Source organism: Polyergus mexicanus, unplaced genomic scaffold, assembly GCF_030449975.1.
Source record: "Polyergus mexicanus isolate NDT 795.1 unplaced genomic scaffold, iyPolMexi1.0 SCAF_1, whole genome shotgun sequence".
Lineage (NCBI taxonomy): Eukaryota > Metazoa > Arthropoda > Insecta > Hymenoptera > Formicidae > Polyergus > Polyergus mexicanus.
Window position 1 is genome coordinate 4,883,406 of NW_027223321.1, and position 17,438 is coordinate 4,900,843.

The following is a 17,438-nucleotide window of genomic DNA, read 5'->3' on the forward strand; positions in this document are numbered from 1 at the left end:
ACGTGGTCGTGCGATGCCGACACAGGTGGGAGTGACTAAAACCGCCCTGCGCCGCAAAATCGCTCCCGCGACGACGAGAAACGTACCCCCGTCGTCACTCTCGCATGCGAGAGGGAAGGAGGCCGCGATGGGGAGGATGCGTCGTGGGTCGTGGGAATTCTTTTGAACGCAAGAATTCCTCTTCATCTTCGTTGAATGAGATCATTTGAAATGGAATAGCAAAAACCGCTAATGTTAAAACTTAAATAAAACTTATTAGATAGAAATATGTCATAATATAATCAATAGCATTATCTACGTTTAAATAAACTTTACGCTTTATCAGCGCAGCCTATTTTTGGTTTAGTTTTTGATTTTTAAAGACACGCATGAAAAAAATCACGAGAAAAAATATATATAATGTTGCTAGAAAACTTAAAAGCTTGTAATAATACATCGTTACACTTGTCGGTATAAAATATAATTAGACTGTCAAATCTACTAAAAATTATATTGTCAAAATAATTAAAAGATAATAATCCCTGGAGGAAATGTGTTATTAACGTATTCGCCGTAAACCTGCACGTGCAACCAAAGGAAAATGTATATCTCGTGATTTCTTTACCTGTTTATATGTTGAGAAATCGGATATAACAGTAGCAATCAGTCACTACGTGATACAACTTACAACTTATAACTAACTTACAACACATAATTTACAAATACATAATATCTTTCAAATACTTGTTAACATTTTTGAGCATTATAGAATTTAACCTGTATATTCTTGGTTTTGTATCTCTCCACATTAAGATTCAAAAATTATTATTCTTTTTTTAATAACTGCAAGTAAGAAAAATTAATGCAAATAAAACCAACGTCTATGTCAATTTTCCTGTATGAAAAGGAAACTTTTTAAAAATATACAAAATTTCAATATATATATATATATATATAAACTCTTCTCTTCTCTTTTCCTTTGAATGGATTGAATAATTTCGCGCAGTATTAATTAATACGTAACCGTTTCATCACATATAATATGCAATAATACGTATGTGCATTTAAAGCCGATTAATTAACGCTAATTACATTTAATATCTTGCATAATTTGGTTAACATAACTTAATTGGAGGTAGCGCTAACGTTTTCATATCACACGTTGTGGAAAAGGTACGAAATAAACAGCTGGCATAATCTCGTTCCCCGTACGCGATCATTCTTTATAAAACGCACATTCGCAAGTTTATCTTTTACTTTATACAGAAACGTTTGAAACTGTCAGCCTTCGGCTAACCGGTTTACTGTTGCGCGCAATAATAATAACCGTCACTGTACAGGATAAGCCATTTGTGAGAAATTTCCAAACTGTCGGACGAATTTTAATAATAAAAAAGCAAAGATTCATCCGGTATTTATCGACGATCTCGATACGCGAGCGATATGTCTTCCGTTTTTCTCGCAAAAAACAAGGGGTAAACGACATCCAATTATATCATAACCGTGATATCATAATCTATGGTTATAAAAAAAAAAAAAAAAAAAGATATAAGTTTACACATAAAGGGATTTTCCGTATTTTTTCTTAATCGCATCCCAGACCCTCTGAACGGACGTCGCCGAGATTTCGAAGCGAGCCGCGATCGCGCTGTATTAATTAGCGTTAATTACAACTGGCTAAGCCTGCCTCAACCATCTGCACTGACCGGAACCGTTTGTAACAGAATGGTAATTGTTATCATCAATACGCTTATGCGCGATACGATCCGCCGGTTTACGATCGGCATTGACGTTTGAAGTGACCGCAGCCTGCTGGCGATCCTTTCTCTCCCCTTCATCGGGCTAAATCTGTCTCGTCCATTCATTAGCGTGATTTTTCGGCAACCGAAGAGATCAACCGCCTTCCTCATCCCTCCTCTTTTCCCCGTCGATTAATTTTCAGTGATTTCATAGCGCTTCCCGCTTCCCGCGCGCGCGCGCGCTTATCCAATTATTCGGCGAAAAGCAACAGATTTTAAATAATGATCTTGGACCTTTGTTAGCGTTTGCGGCACACATCGTCGACGAAAGTGGAAAATAAAACGTGTGATTTTTTTTTTTTTTTCCTGGATCTAAAATGTGATAACGCACTCTCGATAAAAATACGCCGCTCGGTGAACTATCGAAATAAATCGTAAATAAAAATGATGGAGAGTAATTTTATTCTTTCTGTTATCTATAGAATTATTTCTATGTATAATATCAGTTGCCTGTTCGCGATGTGAAAAAGAATTAGAATATATCTTTTTTTATTAAATATTCTAAAAAATTTGTTTTCCTTGAAACAAAATTAATGTCATTTCTAATCGTATGTTTTTTTTATACATGTATAATTAACACATACGCGTGTAATTATACTTTTCTTTACTTATTCATTAAATATTCAAAAGTTTATATACCGATATCTTTTCAATAAAACAAACGCGTTTATAATAACACCTACATCGAAACTGAACCATCTCATTATATTGTACTATCGGTCAAGCTACGATTAAGATATCGCGAGACGGCATAATTGATGTAACGTCATCAACATTGGCGCGTCGGATATAATTGAGATCGCATTGAAATCGCTTGTACTCTTCGTACTTCTCTCGTATTTGAGTGTCAATTTACTTCGATTACCGCCGAGAATATCGATTATATTCTCAAATTCCGAACTGACCGGCGATTCCGGAATTCGTTTTTCGGCATTGATTGGTAAACTGACACTGACCGTCTTCTCTCGTAATACAATACTTTCTCAGAAACAACTATAATCATTGTGTCATTCTATATAGCCACGTAATCTAGCGACAACGCTATAAGGCTCATATCATACTCTTATTATCTCTCCCTTAATAATTTCAATTCTCTGATGTGTTATCGTGATTAAGGAGAAGATGTTAATTTATTTGACAATTGAAACATGAAAATAATTAACAAAGCAATAATAATCTTACCTTTAGATTCGTATCGAGCCCTTCCATACGTCCATTCATTTAGCTGGACCGTACCAGTGCCTGGAAGCAAAATCATCGTGAAAAGAATTATTAAATCTTAATTGATTCACTGGTCGCGCGAATTTTTATAATTGGACGCCCATCGTCTCTGACGATTTATCGTTTGTGCATCGAAACGCGAAAGGAACAAGACGAGTAAACTTTACGCTCAAATGAACAAGACGGCGAATTAGGAAGTAAATTAAGATTCAGTAATAACGCGCGCGAGAAGAAACTAACGATATTTCATAGATAGAAAAAAAAAATAGGATAAAGAAAAAATAAATATCAATAAGACATCTGTTTGCTCGAAATACATATAATTTGCAATAAGAATTGACGTTAATATACTCGTACAAATTAATATGATCAAATCTATTAATCGCGATATAATCGAAAGGATGGCAGAATTTATTCGCAAGTCTAGTACAAAAAAATTTGCCTCTTGTAAAATTATATTATAAAAAAAAAATATATTGCGCGCTTCCTGAAATTATATTAATGATTCGATGCACACAATACGAGCGTAATAACGAGGTATAAGCGTCATATGAGGTGCAACGAGCGCTTGTTAGGATTTTATTTTTCATTGTCACGTCGCAACGAGCATCTGCGCCTTCGAAGAGGATTGATTCTTCATGTGTGACTGCGTAAAGGGATCTCTATTTTTTTGTCAGTGGATATAATACGCGAGCACTTTAGACAATTAATTTTTAATCCAATTAACGATAAATAATATATTTATTGTTCATAAATAAAAAGCATATATATATTTCTTTTTTAAATAATTTTTTATTAATTTTTCTTGGGATGCTAAATAAAGATTGAAAGTAAGCGATAATCGTACCTTCGAATCTGTTTCGGGACGTGTTACACATCCATTCGTGAGGCCTCATAGTATCAGTATCTATAAAAAAGAAAATGCATGATTAAAATATAATTTCTTACGAGTTAATTGAAAATTCCTACTTCGCTAAAGGAAAGATTAAAATGTATTGTATTTAATCCGGCGAAGCTTTCGAAAGGATGCACCCTTTAAGCACGAATACATAGTGTTAACACACTTTTCTGCAGGTAGTATAATTAAATTCCAGTTATGTAAGCGGGCAGACACAATATGCAATAATTTAACCACGTATATGTATTATGTAAAAATTATCGGCGTCTGCGCTTGACAGATTATACCTTGCCGGCGACATCCCCTATCATCGTGTCAACGAATTACAAAAATAGCCCCTTTCTCCTACCTATGCTGATCCTGTGCTTGTCCCGGTTTAGGATATTATTAACGCAAGAAGAGATTCAATATCGGTCTATCGAAAATGATTCCTGGAGAAATTAGAGGAGAGAGATATGATTTTGAATAATACGACAAAATTTTTTCACAAGCATAAACCGCACAATAGTGATATATATTAATAGTGATATATTGCGATATTAATTAAAAAAATATCGTATTAGTAATCTTCATTAACGATTATTACGTCATATGATCGTGTAAGATCCTACGAGAGACAGTTCAAAGAAAAAGTTTATAACAAATGTAGAGAGAATGAAAATGTCACAGATGGTGGCGGCAATTTGTTAGCATCCCTCATGTAGAAACGTGCAAATCGCACACCTGTGCTCAGAAAGCGATCGAATCAAATCTTTATCGTTCTTCTATCGGATTTAATAAACGAGGGAGAAACTATGAAAGAGGAAAAGTCCCAATTATATCGCAAAGGGGAAAAAAAAAAAAATTAATCCTAAGCAACTTTAGAAATAAAGATAACGCTTGATAAAAATGATATTGTGTAATATTCTCGCGGGATAAGCGATATAGAGGAGAAGAAATGTGGCAATATTTATCAGCTTGAAAAGTGTATTACGTTAACGTTGATTTTCGCATAAGTGGCTAAGAATACATCGGTGAGAAGACGTTGCGAATACTGATCTTTGACAAAAACAGCCGGATCGCGCTCACGAGTCGCCAATGTCAAGGCGAACTGACTCGCTTATTTCCTTATCAATGCACAGTTACGTAATCCCCGGCCACCGAAGTGCGATGCACTTCGATATCCGACACGACGTCTTCCATGCTCGCTTCATGCGCTTGACCTGTGACGTAAAAAAGAAAAAAAAAAAAATACGCACGCACACACGCAATCAAGGCCGTAACGTAACATTCGCAATGATTTCGTTATGTAAATTTTAATCGCGCGCTTTTTCTGCATTAATAATACCACGTACTCACTACTGATCGATCCAATTTGGCTCGTTGCATTGGCACAACAAATAATGATGTACGAAATGAAAAGAAGAAAAAAGTCGCTGAACCCGTATAATCATCGCGCAGCCTCGCAAGGACACCTGTCGACAATTGAATGCTTACGATGTTATGAATATATATTGTTACCCCGTACGTAGACGTATGATTGAAGAAGTAATTTCAGATCATCGTCCCGCATTGATTACGGAAGAGCAATTCCGATGAAGTGGACACGTGCGTCCTTACATGACGTTAGAACGGCCGCAACATGCGCACGTTATCGCATGCGGAAAAACCGCGCAATTCAAAAATTACATTTTACGTTCCCCGCACAAAAATAATTATCGCATGCGCGGGAGCCGCGTGGACTTCAACGGAAAAGCCGGCTGGATTCGCGTCCCGCATTTACTGGCCGGTATTATGTACCCTTACGAGCGTAATGCGATTTGCATTTGAAATACTTTGACCTTTTCGGACCTGCGTGTATGTGTGTAATGCAGTTCGCGGCTAGCCGGAATTTATATCTCCCCCTACGGGCATCCAGCTCGCTGCATATGAATGATAGAGAAAACCGACCACGCTCTGACAACTCGAAAAATAGCGTATTCGACTTAAATCGTAGAATAAAAATAATTATTATTAGAGAAAGAGAGAATATAAAAGAAAAGAGTTTTTCTCTTATATATAATATAATAATATATTAATAATTTTATATATAATTAATTATTAAATTATTTATATATAATATAATAAATATATATCTGCATATATTATTTTACAAAAATTGAGACTCGAGATTTTCCGGAATAAAATGCGAGTTCTTGAGATCCTTAAAGCGAACGTTTTTCAAACAATGTGCGTTTCAGAGACGGAGTTTAAATCACGGCGTTTACTACTAATTGCCCCTATAAACTATTGGCCACCGATCGGAATCCGTCACCGCGATCGTTTGGAAATCGAGCCGGCCGAGTTTCTTTACGGCGGAAGCCACGAGAGATCTCTCTCTCTCTCTCTCTCTCTTTCTCTTTAATAAACATACTAAAAGCAATACACACGATCGCGGTCGCCGCCGTCGCACATACACACATTAAACGTTACGTAATGTTTCTTGCATGTTTTGCGGTGCGCATTACCTCACATCAAAGCAATTCTCGAGCACGGCGCGGCGGCGGTCATTTTCCCATCGGACGGCGATTCCCTTCCGCGATTCGTGTGCGAGACACCTAAGATCCTACGTTAGGATTTAAGACCGATCGCATTCCGATTTGCACGATTCCACGGCAATCGATCCCCGTTGAAATCTTCCGTATTCATTCGATGCGTGAAAGTTGACTCGCCGATGCGTCTCTCGCATTCTCGCGTCTTCGATCACGCAAAGTATCTCGATCGTGTGAAACGATCGCGATCCTTACGCGAGCGATAGTCGTGTCACGTGTATAACACAACTTGGAGTAACGCGCGTAGTATAATCGCGCTTTCGATAATACTTTTCTTTGTCAGTCGGTCACGATTCAAACGATCCGCACGTTCGGATCGCGAAATGTTACGTAACGAGATCGGCCCGAGAGCGGAGAGACGGCCGGGAAAACTGAATCATCGATTACACTTGCGAGGCTACTAGCGTGGACGATGGCTTCCCCGGCCAACCTTGAATAAGTAATCTGCTTCTTAGGGTAATGCGAGTAGGTCGGAAAAATCGTCCAGGTTCGCGGATGCAAGCGCGATATCGGTCGCACGCGGTGAAAGTACATTCATATCACGATTGTATCGATATAGATATGTGTATATCGCATAGCATATGCGTCTCATTCGATTTCAAACCTTAACACGATATAAATCTGTAATACAGCACAGTCGTGCACGCACTTTCATCAATTGAATTTAAATATGCGAGAATATGAAAAAATTGATAGTGTTTTTGAAATATAAATTATTAAAAATAAATGTCTTGTTTTATTAAGTTTTAAATAGAAATCTTATTCGTCGTTTAATCGTGCGCGAACTTTACACTTTACACATGTCGATATTTCAGGAATTAGAGCGCTCGCTGAAGAATCAAAGCAGATGAATGTAAGATACGGAAAAAGATACGAAATCTACCGGTCAAGTACCCATATCGTCTCTCTGTAATGGAAAGAATCGTTCTTCAAGCCGTTCTGTGAATTTCTGTGATGTAACAGATCGATGTAATAGACGATATGTAGAATACGTGGTATAACGTTAATTGTCTTTATTAAAAAACCGAGTCGAGTTAATGAAAAAAATATTAAGGAACAAAGATACTGTGTTGGAGAAAGAATATTGTTCGTGTCAGCCTAAAAGAAATGAAAAGCGTCATCGGATAATCATTGAATACGTCTACATATATCGTAATAATAGATAATTTTGGATAAAAAAAAAAATCCTTTTAAAATAAAATCAACGCTCTCGCTCACGCGACACAGCTATAGGATTTTTCGTATAAAATATATTTTTCCGAGCTTTTCACAACTAGTTTGCTGCTTATATAATCGTATCTCCATTTAGTTCTTTGTATCTCATCGTTTTTAACCATTATGCAACAAGGTAACTGATACGCATGGCACAATTTTTCACTTATATATTTCGTGATACCAGTCGAATACATCCAGAGCGACGTGGCACGTCGATTCGCGTTTTTCTTGCGATAATATTCCCGCGAAGGATCCAAGTGTTAATGATGAACTGTTTAGCAAATCGAAGAGCTTAATTATCCGAATTTTAATTATCTTCAAAGTGGTATGGATTGTTATATCATCTCCAAGTATTTCAGCATCGTTTACCTATGTAATACACACAAGTTACAAATTAATATTCAATTAATTTCCTCTTTAAAATTTCTCTCTCTCTTTCTTTCTTTCTCATTCATTAACTCTCGCTCGAATTTAATCGGCGTAAAAAGCATCTCGTTCTCGTATGTCTGTCAGAGGTTATCGTAAAAGCAATTTCCAATCGAGAGCAAGGACGGATTTGAAATCTATCTCTTAAAATTTACCCCCGTACACGCACACATTGTTTAGAAAAGCCCGGATTCTGTATGCAAAGTGCATGCATAATACGGGCGCGCAGCGTGTGCGTGCCCGTAAGTTTACGAGTCGAGTATATTACGCGCGTGTGTGCGTACGCGTGTGTGCGATAAGAGCCGCGTCGCGACGCGACCCGGCGCGTTATATCATCCTCTACGAACTACTGTGTGCGACGTGATACGTGTCGCCTTCGGATTTTTGAGCCATTGAACAGCTCGCTCGCTCGCTCGCTTCAATCGCGCAGGTTTACAAATTGAACGGATGATAAGCATCAGTCGCGAGCGACGTATTAAAATATAAAAAAAATACCCCGAACGTCATATCTATGCGCAACCGATAGAACGAACGGCATCGTGGAAGTTGATTTCATATTATTTCGCTCGATCTTGTCCATTACGTGTGTGTCATACGCATCATGTCAGATGATACTCGTGTTGTCTCGCTGTCGCGGAGAACTCGCGCTTTCCCGCGCTTTTTTTTTTACTCGAGTAACTTCGCAATTGTTGGAAAGGGAGAAGGGACCGATGAATGTAATTGGCCAGAAACGTTGATTCTGTTAAAATTGCGTCAAGATTGCGAATTGATATATATAAGGAAATGTTTTGAACGCGAAAGTTCAAAATAAAAGATGTTTAAAAAAAGAAACGCAAAAGAAAAAAACGCCATCTTGAAGGATCAGAACGTTCCCTTTTTTAACGGGGCTTTTATAATATCTTTCAGAAGCCTCTGTCATATATATCAGCGTGTATAAAACAGCTGACGATGTACGGATAATCAAATTATGCAGAGTTAAATGCGCTCGCGAGATTCTCTTCTACCTCGGCTACTTTTTATATCCGACACAATCGATGTATTTACATGTCCCACTTACGTATTTATATCGTCGGCTGCGAGTGTCATAATGATCCGTTGCGATAGATGAAAACGCGAAGGAATATCGTCACCGCCCTCCGAGATTGATTCCGCGAATAAAACTGCTTCCGCGTAACTTTATTATTGCTAACAATGGACACACACGCGCCGGAGGCACTTTTGCGTCGCGCGATACTCGGATTGCGCTGATTCGCGGGCCACCGATTCCTGTTCCGGGAATCGCGAAAGTTGAACGCGGGGAACGCACTCACCTCGCCGTCGTCGTCGATGTCGCCGTTCGGTGTTCCCAGATCGCTCCAAGTGTCTTCCGCGCAGTGTAAATCCACATGACACAGCGTCGACGAAGCTCGTTTTTTCGCGCTCGTAACGTTTGAGCGCGAAACCGTGCGAAAATACACGCACGCACGTAACGCACCGTCGTCTTTCGAACGCGCGCGCCGATCCGACCAACGAATCGTCCAACCGTCGTCTCGAAGATTGCCGCTTACCCGGCAGAGCGCGCGGGTTTCGCCTACCGAGATGGCGCCACTGTCCCCGTCCGCCGCCGATTTCAAAGCACGCCGTGATCCGGGAATTATTCGGTGAAGGGTGGGGGAAGGAAGGGTTTCTTCGAAAGTCTCTCTTTCTCTTTCTCTTCTCTTAGCTCGTTTTTTTTTCCTATATTTTTTCAGACGCATTCCATGATATAACTCCACTTTGTCGCTACAAATATGAAAATATTGAAACGATCAGCATTATGATAAAATTATAATTTAATATTTTTATATTTTATTTTAATTCTTTTTTTTTTCTATGTGCGAAAGAAAATCAATTCGGAATCTTCTTTGTCTGAATGTATATTTATTTTATTTTAGTCAAGTGCGCAAGATCCCGAGATGATTTGTATTTTTCTCAATGTAAATTTAAATTTTAACGATATATTAAGTATTCGCATTTATTCCGTAGAATCGCGCATGTTTTTAGCATTATATCCTTTATATGTATATACTTTCGTGTATTTTACAATATGCTCCCTATATTCTATTAATTGAACTAAATAATTATATCATATTTTTCAAACATATATATATATATATATACACACACACAATAAATATATATATATATATATATATATATATGCAAGAACGCTAATGCTTGTAATGTTTAAACATATTTTATTTAAAAATATATGTATTAAATAAAATACATATATAATAATTAATTTGCTGATTTTTATCTACATTCAAGTTTGTACATTCTTAATTACACCTGTAAACCTATTTACCATAAAGCTATATAAATTGCCCCTCACGCCTGCAACACCGGTCTTTCGTGCTTACCCTCTAATGAATCATTAACAGATGCATAACCAGTACCACCCTGGGAAATAACAGACGTAGATATATTTTTTAATTATGTATATATTAATCTTCGCAATATTATATTACTTGTTATTTATATTACTTACTCTTTGTAAAGGGATAATATCAGTTGGCATTAGTTTAGAATTGTCCAAGGGATTAATCCAATCCTTTTTTATTAATTTTTCTACACATTCCATAGTGACCACATCACCGCTATAAACAAGAAATATTTAAATAGCTATAACATAATGAAATTAATATTTGCAACTTGTGAAAGAAATTAGAAATTCAATTCCCTTACGTTGTCCTTATTGCAGCGCAAGGCACATTATTGCCCAGGATGTCGTGTGTAATGGGACACATGTATCGTGCTTGTTTGACGATAAGCGATCTCTTATCATCTGGATCCTTAACTTGTGTGAATTTTATAGGAATCAAATCTTTCACTTTCAATGGATTTCCACTGACAGGACAATAGATAGTCTTGTCAGGCTTCTGTAAAGAGGTTTCCGTTGCTTCCGGTGTCTTAGAAGGTATCCAGAAGCTTGGTAACACTTTGTCTTTGCCATTTTTCATATTAGACACAGAAACTCCGTCTATCGTTGTGATCGAACCATTTGATACAATAGTTTTTTCATCTTTCAGAAAATTCTGCAGCTTCTTCAATTCTTCATTAGCAGTTTGCTCTTGCAACTGTTCCTGTAACAAATATATCAGTAGCAATATAAATACTGTATTAACTAGTTAAACATTTTAAACATGAATGTACAACTTGCTCACCTCTTTTTTCTGCTTCTGTTTTTCATACTCCTTTAATTTTCTTGCATATTCCCTCTTTTTAGTCAAAATATATTCCAGTATTGACTCTTTATCAAATAGATAGCCATCCTTTCTGTAATAATAACATAGATTGTGACAAAAATATTCACCTAAGCAGAAATATGCAAATATATATGTTCCATAAGATACGTACGTTATTACTGGATTCCTACAAGGTTGCAGAGTCAAGCAACAGCAATCGAAATCCTTGACAGAGTCTTTACCCACTCGTTGAGTGTTAGTACCATAACCTGATGCCGCAGCATCCTTCTTTTTTTCGTGATACGTGTATACTGCACCCGCAGTACAATTCCTCGCATGTCGCGTCATTGTTATTAATAATTCACAAAATAATTCTTCTCAGCTTCGAGAAAATCTTTTGCCTATATTTCCTCGAGTAGTATGTGATGAATATAGCGAATCAACGAAAAAAGCGTCATCTAAATGTACCTGATTGGTTGACACGTATAGTAATTTTAGCTCGTAGACCAATCCGATGCTTGGATTCTTTCAGCCTAGAAAATCGATTACTATGATGTAAGGAGTCCAAGCAAGACGATTAAAAAATCTGTTTATTTTGCCTATTGTCATGTGTCGCCTTTATTGTAGACTCTGAATATGATGAAAAATAGATCAATTAAATTTACAATTAGAGATCAATGAGATTAAGATAAATTGACGGAAGATGTAAAAAGAGCATGTTTTCATGGAATAATTGATATTTGGTAGGATAGATGCAGTTTTTGATGCAATCGCTGAAAAGGTTTACATAAAAATATTACAAACGTATTCTTCGTCTTTTATATATGAAAAAATATTCGTGTTACATGTGCCGAGTCAGTATACGTAAGAAGGAGATGCATATATAATGACAAAAAGTCATAGTCATTCATCGTTTAATATTCAATGATAGAATAAATTGGAATGAACTGGAAGGATTGGCTCATAACTCACGATCACAATTTATTTTTTATCACTGTCCACATTGCTCTCGGATGAACTGTCCTTTTTGTGCTTCTTACGTTTCTTATGTTTGGAGCCTTTCCTTTTCTTTTTATGCCTATGTCTCTTTTCTTCCTCGCTGGACGCTTCTGACTCGGACTCGCTGTCACTGCTATCCGATCTCTCGTGTTTCTTATGCTTTTTCTTGGACTTCTTCTCCTTGCGCTTCTTCTTAGCCTCCTTCAGCTTCTTCTTTAATTCACGTTCCCGTAATTCTGTCAACGGGGTTACATAATTCTCGTCGCTGTCCGAGCTCGTGCTACTGACGTCCAGCACGATCTCCTTGTTGGGATCGATCTTGATAAAATTGCGACATTGATAGGTTAAGTGTCCGGCGTATCCGCATTTTTTGCAGGCGGGTCGTACATGCTCTTTGTTCTGAGGGATCAATCTGGAAAGTATTCCGGGATCCATGAATCTGCAAAAACGTTCACACGGATGCTACGTAACAATGGAACGTGAAATATGCATAGACGTTGAGACTCTTTCTCTCTCTCTCTCTCTGTACATCTAATTCCGATACTTTCGTTATTGAAGTAAATGATTCAACGTGCCATAATAAAATTTGCCTTTCGACTCAATTCGTATTCATGTCAAGAATAAATACAATTATGGCAAATATTTGTTATGTAGAGATAAAGAAATGCCACAAGGTCGATCGTATCGATAAAATAGAAACTGTTTTCCAGAAATATATGAAATATCAGGAATCGAGGATACTCGTGAATAATCATCTAAATATTTAGCTTGGAAACTGCATGAATCATAACTTAATTACTATGTAAAAATAAATTAATTTCACCTACGTTCATGTATAAAAAATTCTCTGATAAGTCTCTCTGAATTCTTTGTGACAAAAGAAGTTTGGGTAAAAAAATTTTCTCAGACAATGCAAGATTGCATTGTATTCAAAGCGTATGAAACGTCTAGATGATTCCTTGATACGTTTAACAGAAAATACTGGAATCCTTCGACGCCAAAACGCGGTCGATTACACGTGCGTGGACGCACGCACACAGACGACACGCAGGCGACGCCGCGCACGCGCTCGCACCCGAACGTTTATTCGAAAAGCATGTTTCGAGCTATCGCGATGGTTCTAGACGCCAGGAAGATGTCGTCATTTCCTGTTACCGCGCTAGTCGCGGGAGTGAAGCTACGAATTGATACAAGCGGACGCGCGTTGCTCGGAAAATCGCGCGCGACATGTCGTATTAATCGACTCTTGAAATTGTGCAACGATACAATTAACATTGCCGTCGTAATTTCCTGTTCCCAAACGGCCCCGAGGAGCTAACTTGATAGAAGCTTCTAGAAGCCGGGCGGGCTTCCGTTCTCAAACATTCTAGAATCTTCAGAACTCAATAAAAGCAGCTGCTGCGCGCCACTATTCAATACTCTTCAAAGTGACCGCGTGCAGGACGCGTCGCTGCTCCAAGGAAATTTTCTCTCGTCGAGCTCATCTTTTTCTCGAATAAGGACTGCGAGTGCATTCGTGTGCTTTTAATTCAGCTGTGATCAACGTCTCTCTAACATCAGTTAAATAATAAACTGAAAAAGAATGCCAGAAGACGTAAGCATGGCGGATGGCAATGATGTTGAGACCTTCGCCTTCCAGGCCGAGATCGCTCAGTTGATGAGCCTGATTATTAATACCTTCTACTCGAACAAGGAAATATTCATCCGAGAATTGATCTCCAATTCGTCCGATGTAAGTGGCTTGTATATTATCGTTAAAAAAAAATCAATGATCATCGTGCCCCATTTTCGAATTTTTTTTATTCGAAATTATTTTAACGAGATAATTTTATATTTTATTAAATTTTGATAAACCCGTTGTATTTATATTTTAATCTGAAAGAAAATTTTTCGAAAACACTTTCTTTTTTATTATATATATCTAGAAGTTTATGAAAAGCATTATTAGAAATATTTGTATAAATTTCAATGTGTAATGAAAAATCGAACCTTGTTAATAATACAGTGTACTAATTTTTTTATAAATTTATCTAGGCATTGGATAAAATACGATACGAATCTCTCACGGATCCATCCAAGCTGGATACATGCAAGGAACTGTTCATTAAGATTGTACCAAACAAAAATGATCGTACCCTGACAATTCTTGATTCGTAAGTATCAATTTTCTATAGAGATGTACACAATGTATATCGGTTACAATAATTATTAAATTTTTTTTTTTTTTTTTTACAGTGGCATTGGTATGACCAAAGCTGATCTTGTAAACAATCTGGGTACTATTGCCAAGTCTGGTACAAAGGCATTCATGGAAGCCTTGCAGGCAGGTGCTGATATTTCCATGATTGGACAGTTTGGTGTAGGTTTCTACTCGGCGTATCTCGTAGCTGACAAAGTCACCGTAATCTCGAAGCATAATGACGATGAGCAATACTTGTGGGAATCTTCTGCTGGAGGTTCATTCACTGTTCGTCCTGACAATGGCGAACCCATTGGACGAGGCACAAAGATCATTTTGCACATCAAGGAAGATCAAACGGAATATTTGGAGGAACCAAAAATCAAGGAGATTGTAAAGAAACATTCCCAATTCATTGGCTATCCCATCAAGCTCGTTGTAGAGAAGGAGCGTGATAAGGAACTGAGCGAGGATGAGGAGGAGGAACCTGCAAAGGAGGGCGAGACTGAAGACGAAAAGCCAAAGATCGAAGATGTCGGTGAGGATGAGGAAGAGGATAAACCCAAAGACGAGAAAAAGAAAAAGAAGAAGACTATCAAGGAGAAGTACACCGAAGACGAGGAACTGAACAAGACGAAACCAATCTGGACGAGGAATCCGGATGATATTACACAGGAAGAGTATGGTGAATTCTACAAGAGCTTGACCAATGATTGGGAAGATCACTTGGCTGTGAAACATTTCTCTGTAGAGGGGCAGTTGGAGTTCAGAGCGCTGCTGTTTATTCCACGTCGTGCACCATTCGATCTGTTCGAGAACAAGAAGAGGAAGAACAACATCAAGTTATATGTACGACGTGTCTTCATCATGGACAACTGCGAGGACTTGATTCCTGAGTATCTGAACTTCATTAAAGGTGTTGTAGACAGCGAAGATCTCCCTTTGAATATTTCTCGTGAAATGTTGCAACAGAATAAGATCCTGAAAGTTATCAGGAAAAATCTTGTTAAGAAATGCTTGGAGCTCTTTGAAGAATTGTCGGAAGATAAGGAGAACTATAAAAAGTGCTATGAGCAATTCAGCAAGAATCTGAAACTAGGTATCCACGAGGACAGCCAAAACAGGAAGAAGCTTTCAGAGTTGCTGCGCTATCACACTTCTGCATCTGGTGATGAAATGTGTTCGCTTAAAGATTACGTCGGCAGAATGAAGGGAAACCAGAAGCACATTTACTACATCACTGGTGAGAGTAGGGAGCAGGTAGCCAACAGCTCATTTGTGGAGCGCGTAAAGAAGCGCGGTTTCGAGGTCGTCTATATGACTGAACCTATTGATGAGTACGTCGTTCAGCAGCTGAAGGAATTCGACGGAAAGCAGTTGGTATCAGTCACAAAGGAGGGCTTGGAATTGCCAGAGGATGAAGAGGAGAAGAAGAAACGCGAGGAAGACAAGGCCAAGTTCGAGAACCTTTGCAAAGTCATGAAGGATATCTTGGACAAAAAAGTTGAAAAGGTAGTTGTATCCAATAGATTGGTCGATTCGCCTTGCTGTATCGTCACGTCACAGTATGGTTGGACAGCGAATATGGAAAGGATTATGAAGGCACAAGCTCTCCGAGATACATCTACCATGGGATACATGGCCGCGAAAAAGCATTTGGAAATCAATCCCGATCATCCTATCATGGAGAATTTGAGGCAAAAGGCTGAAGCTGATAAGCACGATAAGTCTGTTAAAGATCTAGTCATGTTGCTGTTCGAGACTGCCCTCCTGTCATCTGGTTTTGCGCTCGAGGATCCTCAGGTTCACGCATCTAGAATATACAGGATGATCAAACTCGGTTTGGGCTTTGATGATGAGGATACGCCGATTCCCGAAGATGAAAAGATGGAGACGGAAGTACCGACGTTGGAGGGTGATGCGGAAGAAGCGTCGAGGATGGAAGAAGTAGATTAAGATTTATGTATTAAGTTCTTAATTAGATTCATCCATCCATAAAAAAATACAAAAAAATATTTAGCGTTTTTTTTTTTTTTTTTAACATTAAAATAGTTAGAAGATATTGCAGCTTTTTATTATCTTTCATATAAAATTTTACAAATGGATGTAAATTCGAAAAACAGATATAAATTTATATCTAAAAAAACAAAAAGAAAACAATATATTAATTTTATTTAAAGTTCAAAATATTCTTACGAAATACTTTTCTGATCGAGAATGAGAAAAAATGTTTAATACTTGAAATAAAATTAAATATCAATTTTCAAGTAAAACATCTTATTTTAAACTTAATTTCAAGTTAAATTTAAGTTAAGTAAAATTTTGCTTTAAAATTAAGTAAAAGTCTTTCATTTTCTATGGATTTTAAAACTAAAAAAATAAAGATTATTTAATTATGCTTTAAATATTAAGTATGCTTTATTTTTCCCTTTCTCGATGAGGAAATTGTGGATATTTTAAACTTTAAATAGGATTAATATTTCCATTAATAAAATGATTAAACATTATGTTTTTCTAAGTTTACAACTATTTTTAGAACTCTATGTGGAAGATAATAAAAAGATACAAATATTAATATATTTATTATATCACCTCGTTGGTGATGGCATCTTTCCCATCTTTTCCATTTCTTTGTTCAAGTCAAAGAACATGCGCTAGAATATATAATCATCGTAGGATATATAGAAAAATGTAATAGACAAGAAAAAATTATACTGTTCATAATTACACTGAAATACCATACGATTATTAGTGTTCATGTCTCATTGCAATGCTAAACAAGATATATTATAGATATATCGAAATTTTTATAATATGTTAGTTGAAAGCTTGTTAAAGATAATTTTAATATCTATGGCTAATATATTCACTAAGAGAATATAAATTCCAAACTTATCACACAAAATTGTACTTAAAATTTAATTCGTTTATTTCAAAAATGAATGA

At 37.2% G+C, this 17,438-nt stretch overlaps 3 protein-coding genes and 1 pseudogene across 7 annotated transcripts; 1 reads left to right on the plus strand and 3 right to left on the minus strand.

Annotated features, from left to right (window-relative positions):
- Positions 1 to 2,220: 2,220 nt before the first annotated feature.
- LOC138939068 (uncharacterized) lies at positions 2,221 to 9,854 on the minus strand (annotated as a pseudogene).
- A 447-nt stretch (positions 9,855 to 10,301) lies between these two features.
- On the minus strand, positions 10,302 to 11,760 carry LOC138932768 (nitric oxide synthase-interacting protein homolog). Its single transcript, XM_070294911.1, has 5 exons — positions 11,487 to 11,760; positions 11,294 to 11,405; positions 10,815 to 11,212; positions 10,618 to 10,726; positions 10,302 to 10,529 (listed from the first exon to the last, which is right to left on the minus strand). The coding sequence occupies exons 1-5, from the start codon at positions 11,660 to 11,662 to the stop codon at positions 10,458 to 10,460; spliced, it is 867 nt and encodes a 288-aa protein (XP_070151012.1). The 5' UTR covers positions 11,663 to 11,760; the 3' UTR covers positions 10,302 to 10,457.
- LOC138932773 (protein SREK1IP1) lies at positions 11,757 to 13,393 on the minus strand. 5 transcript variants are annotated; one of them, XM_070294933.1, is made up of 2 exons: positions 12,287 to 12,832; positions 11,757 to 11,847 (listed from the first exon to the last, which is right to left on the minus strand). In XM_070294933.1, the coding sequence occupies exon 1, from the start codon at positions 12,746 to 12,748 to the stop codon at positions 12,296 to 12,298; it is 453 nt and encodes a 150-aa protein (XP_070151034.1). In that variant the 5' UTR covers positions 12,749 to 12,832; the 3' UTR covers positions 11,757 to 11,847; positions 12,287 to 12,295. The 5 variants fall into 5 exon arrangements, with proteins under 5 accessions (XP_070151034.1, XP_070151058.1, XP_070151043.1 ...); XM_070294957.1 differs by having other exon boundaries at positions 11,767 to 11,847; positions 12,355 to 12,837; XM_070294942.1 differs by lacking the exon at positions 11,757 to 11,847 and adding an exon at positions 11,854 to 11,944 and having other exon boundaries at positions 12,287 to 12,833.
- Positions 13,394 to 13,716: 323 nt separating this feature from the next.
- On the plus strand, positions 13,717 to 16,529 carry Hsp90 (heat shock protein 90). The gene is made up of 3 exons (XM_070294971.1): positions 13,717 to 14,045; positions 14,348 to 14,466; positions 14,549 to 16,529. Exons 1-3 carry the CDS (start codon positions 13,896 to 13,898, stop codon positions 16,446 to 16,448), a joined length of 2,169 nt encoding a protein of 722 aa, XP_070151072.1. The 5' UTR covers positions 13,717 to 13,895; the 3' UTR covers positions 16,449 to 16,529.
- The last annotated feature ends 909 nt before the right edge of the window (positions 16,530 to 17,438 follow it).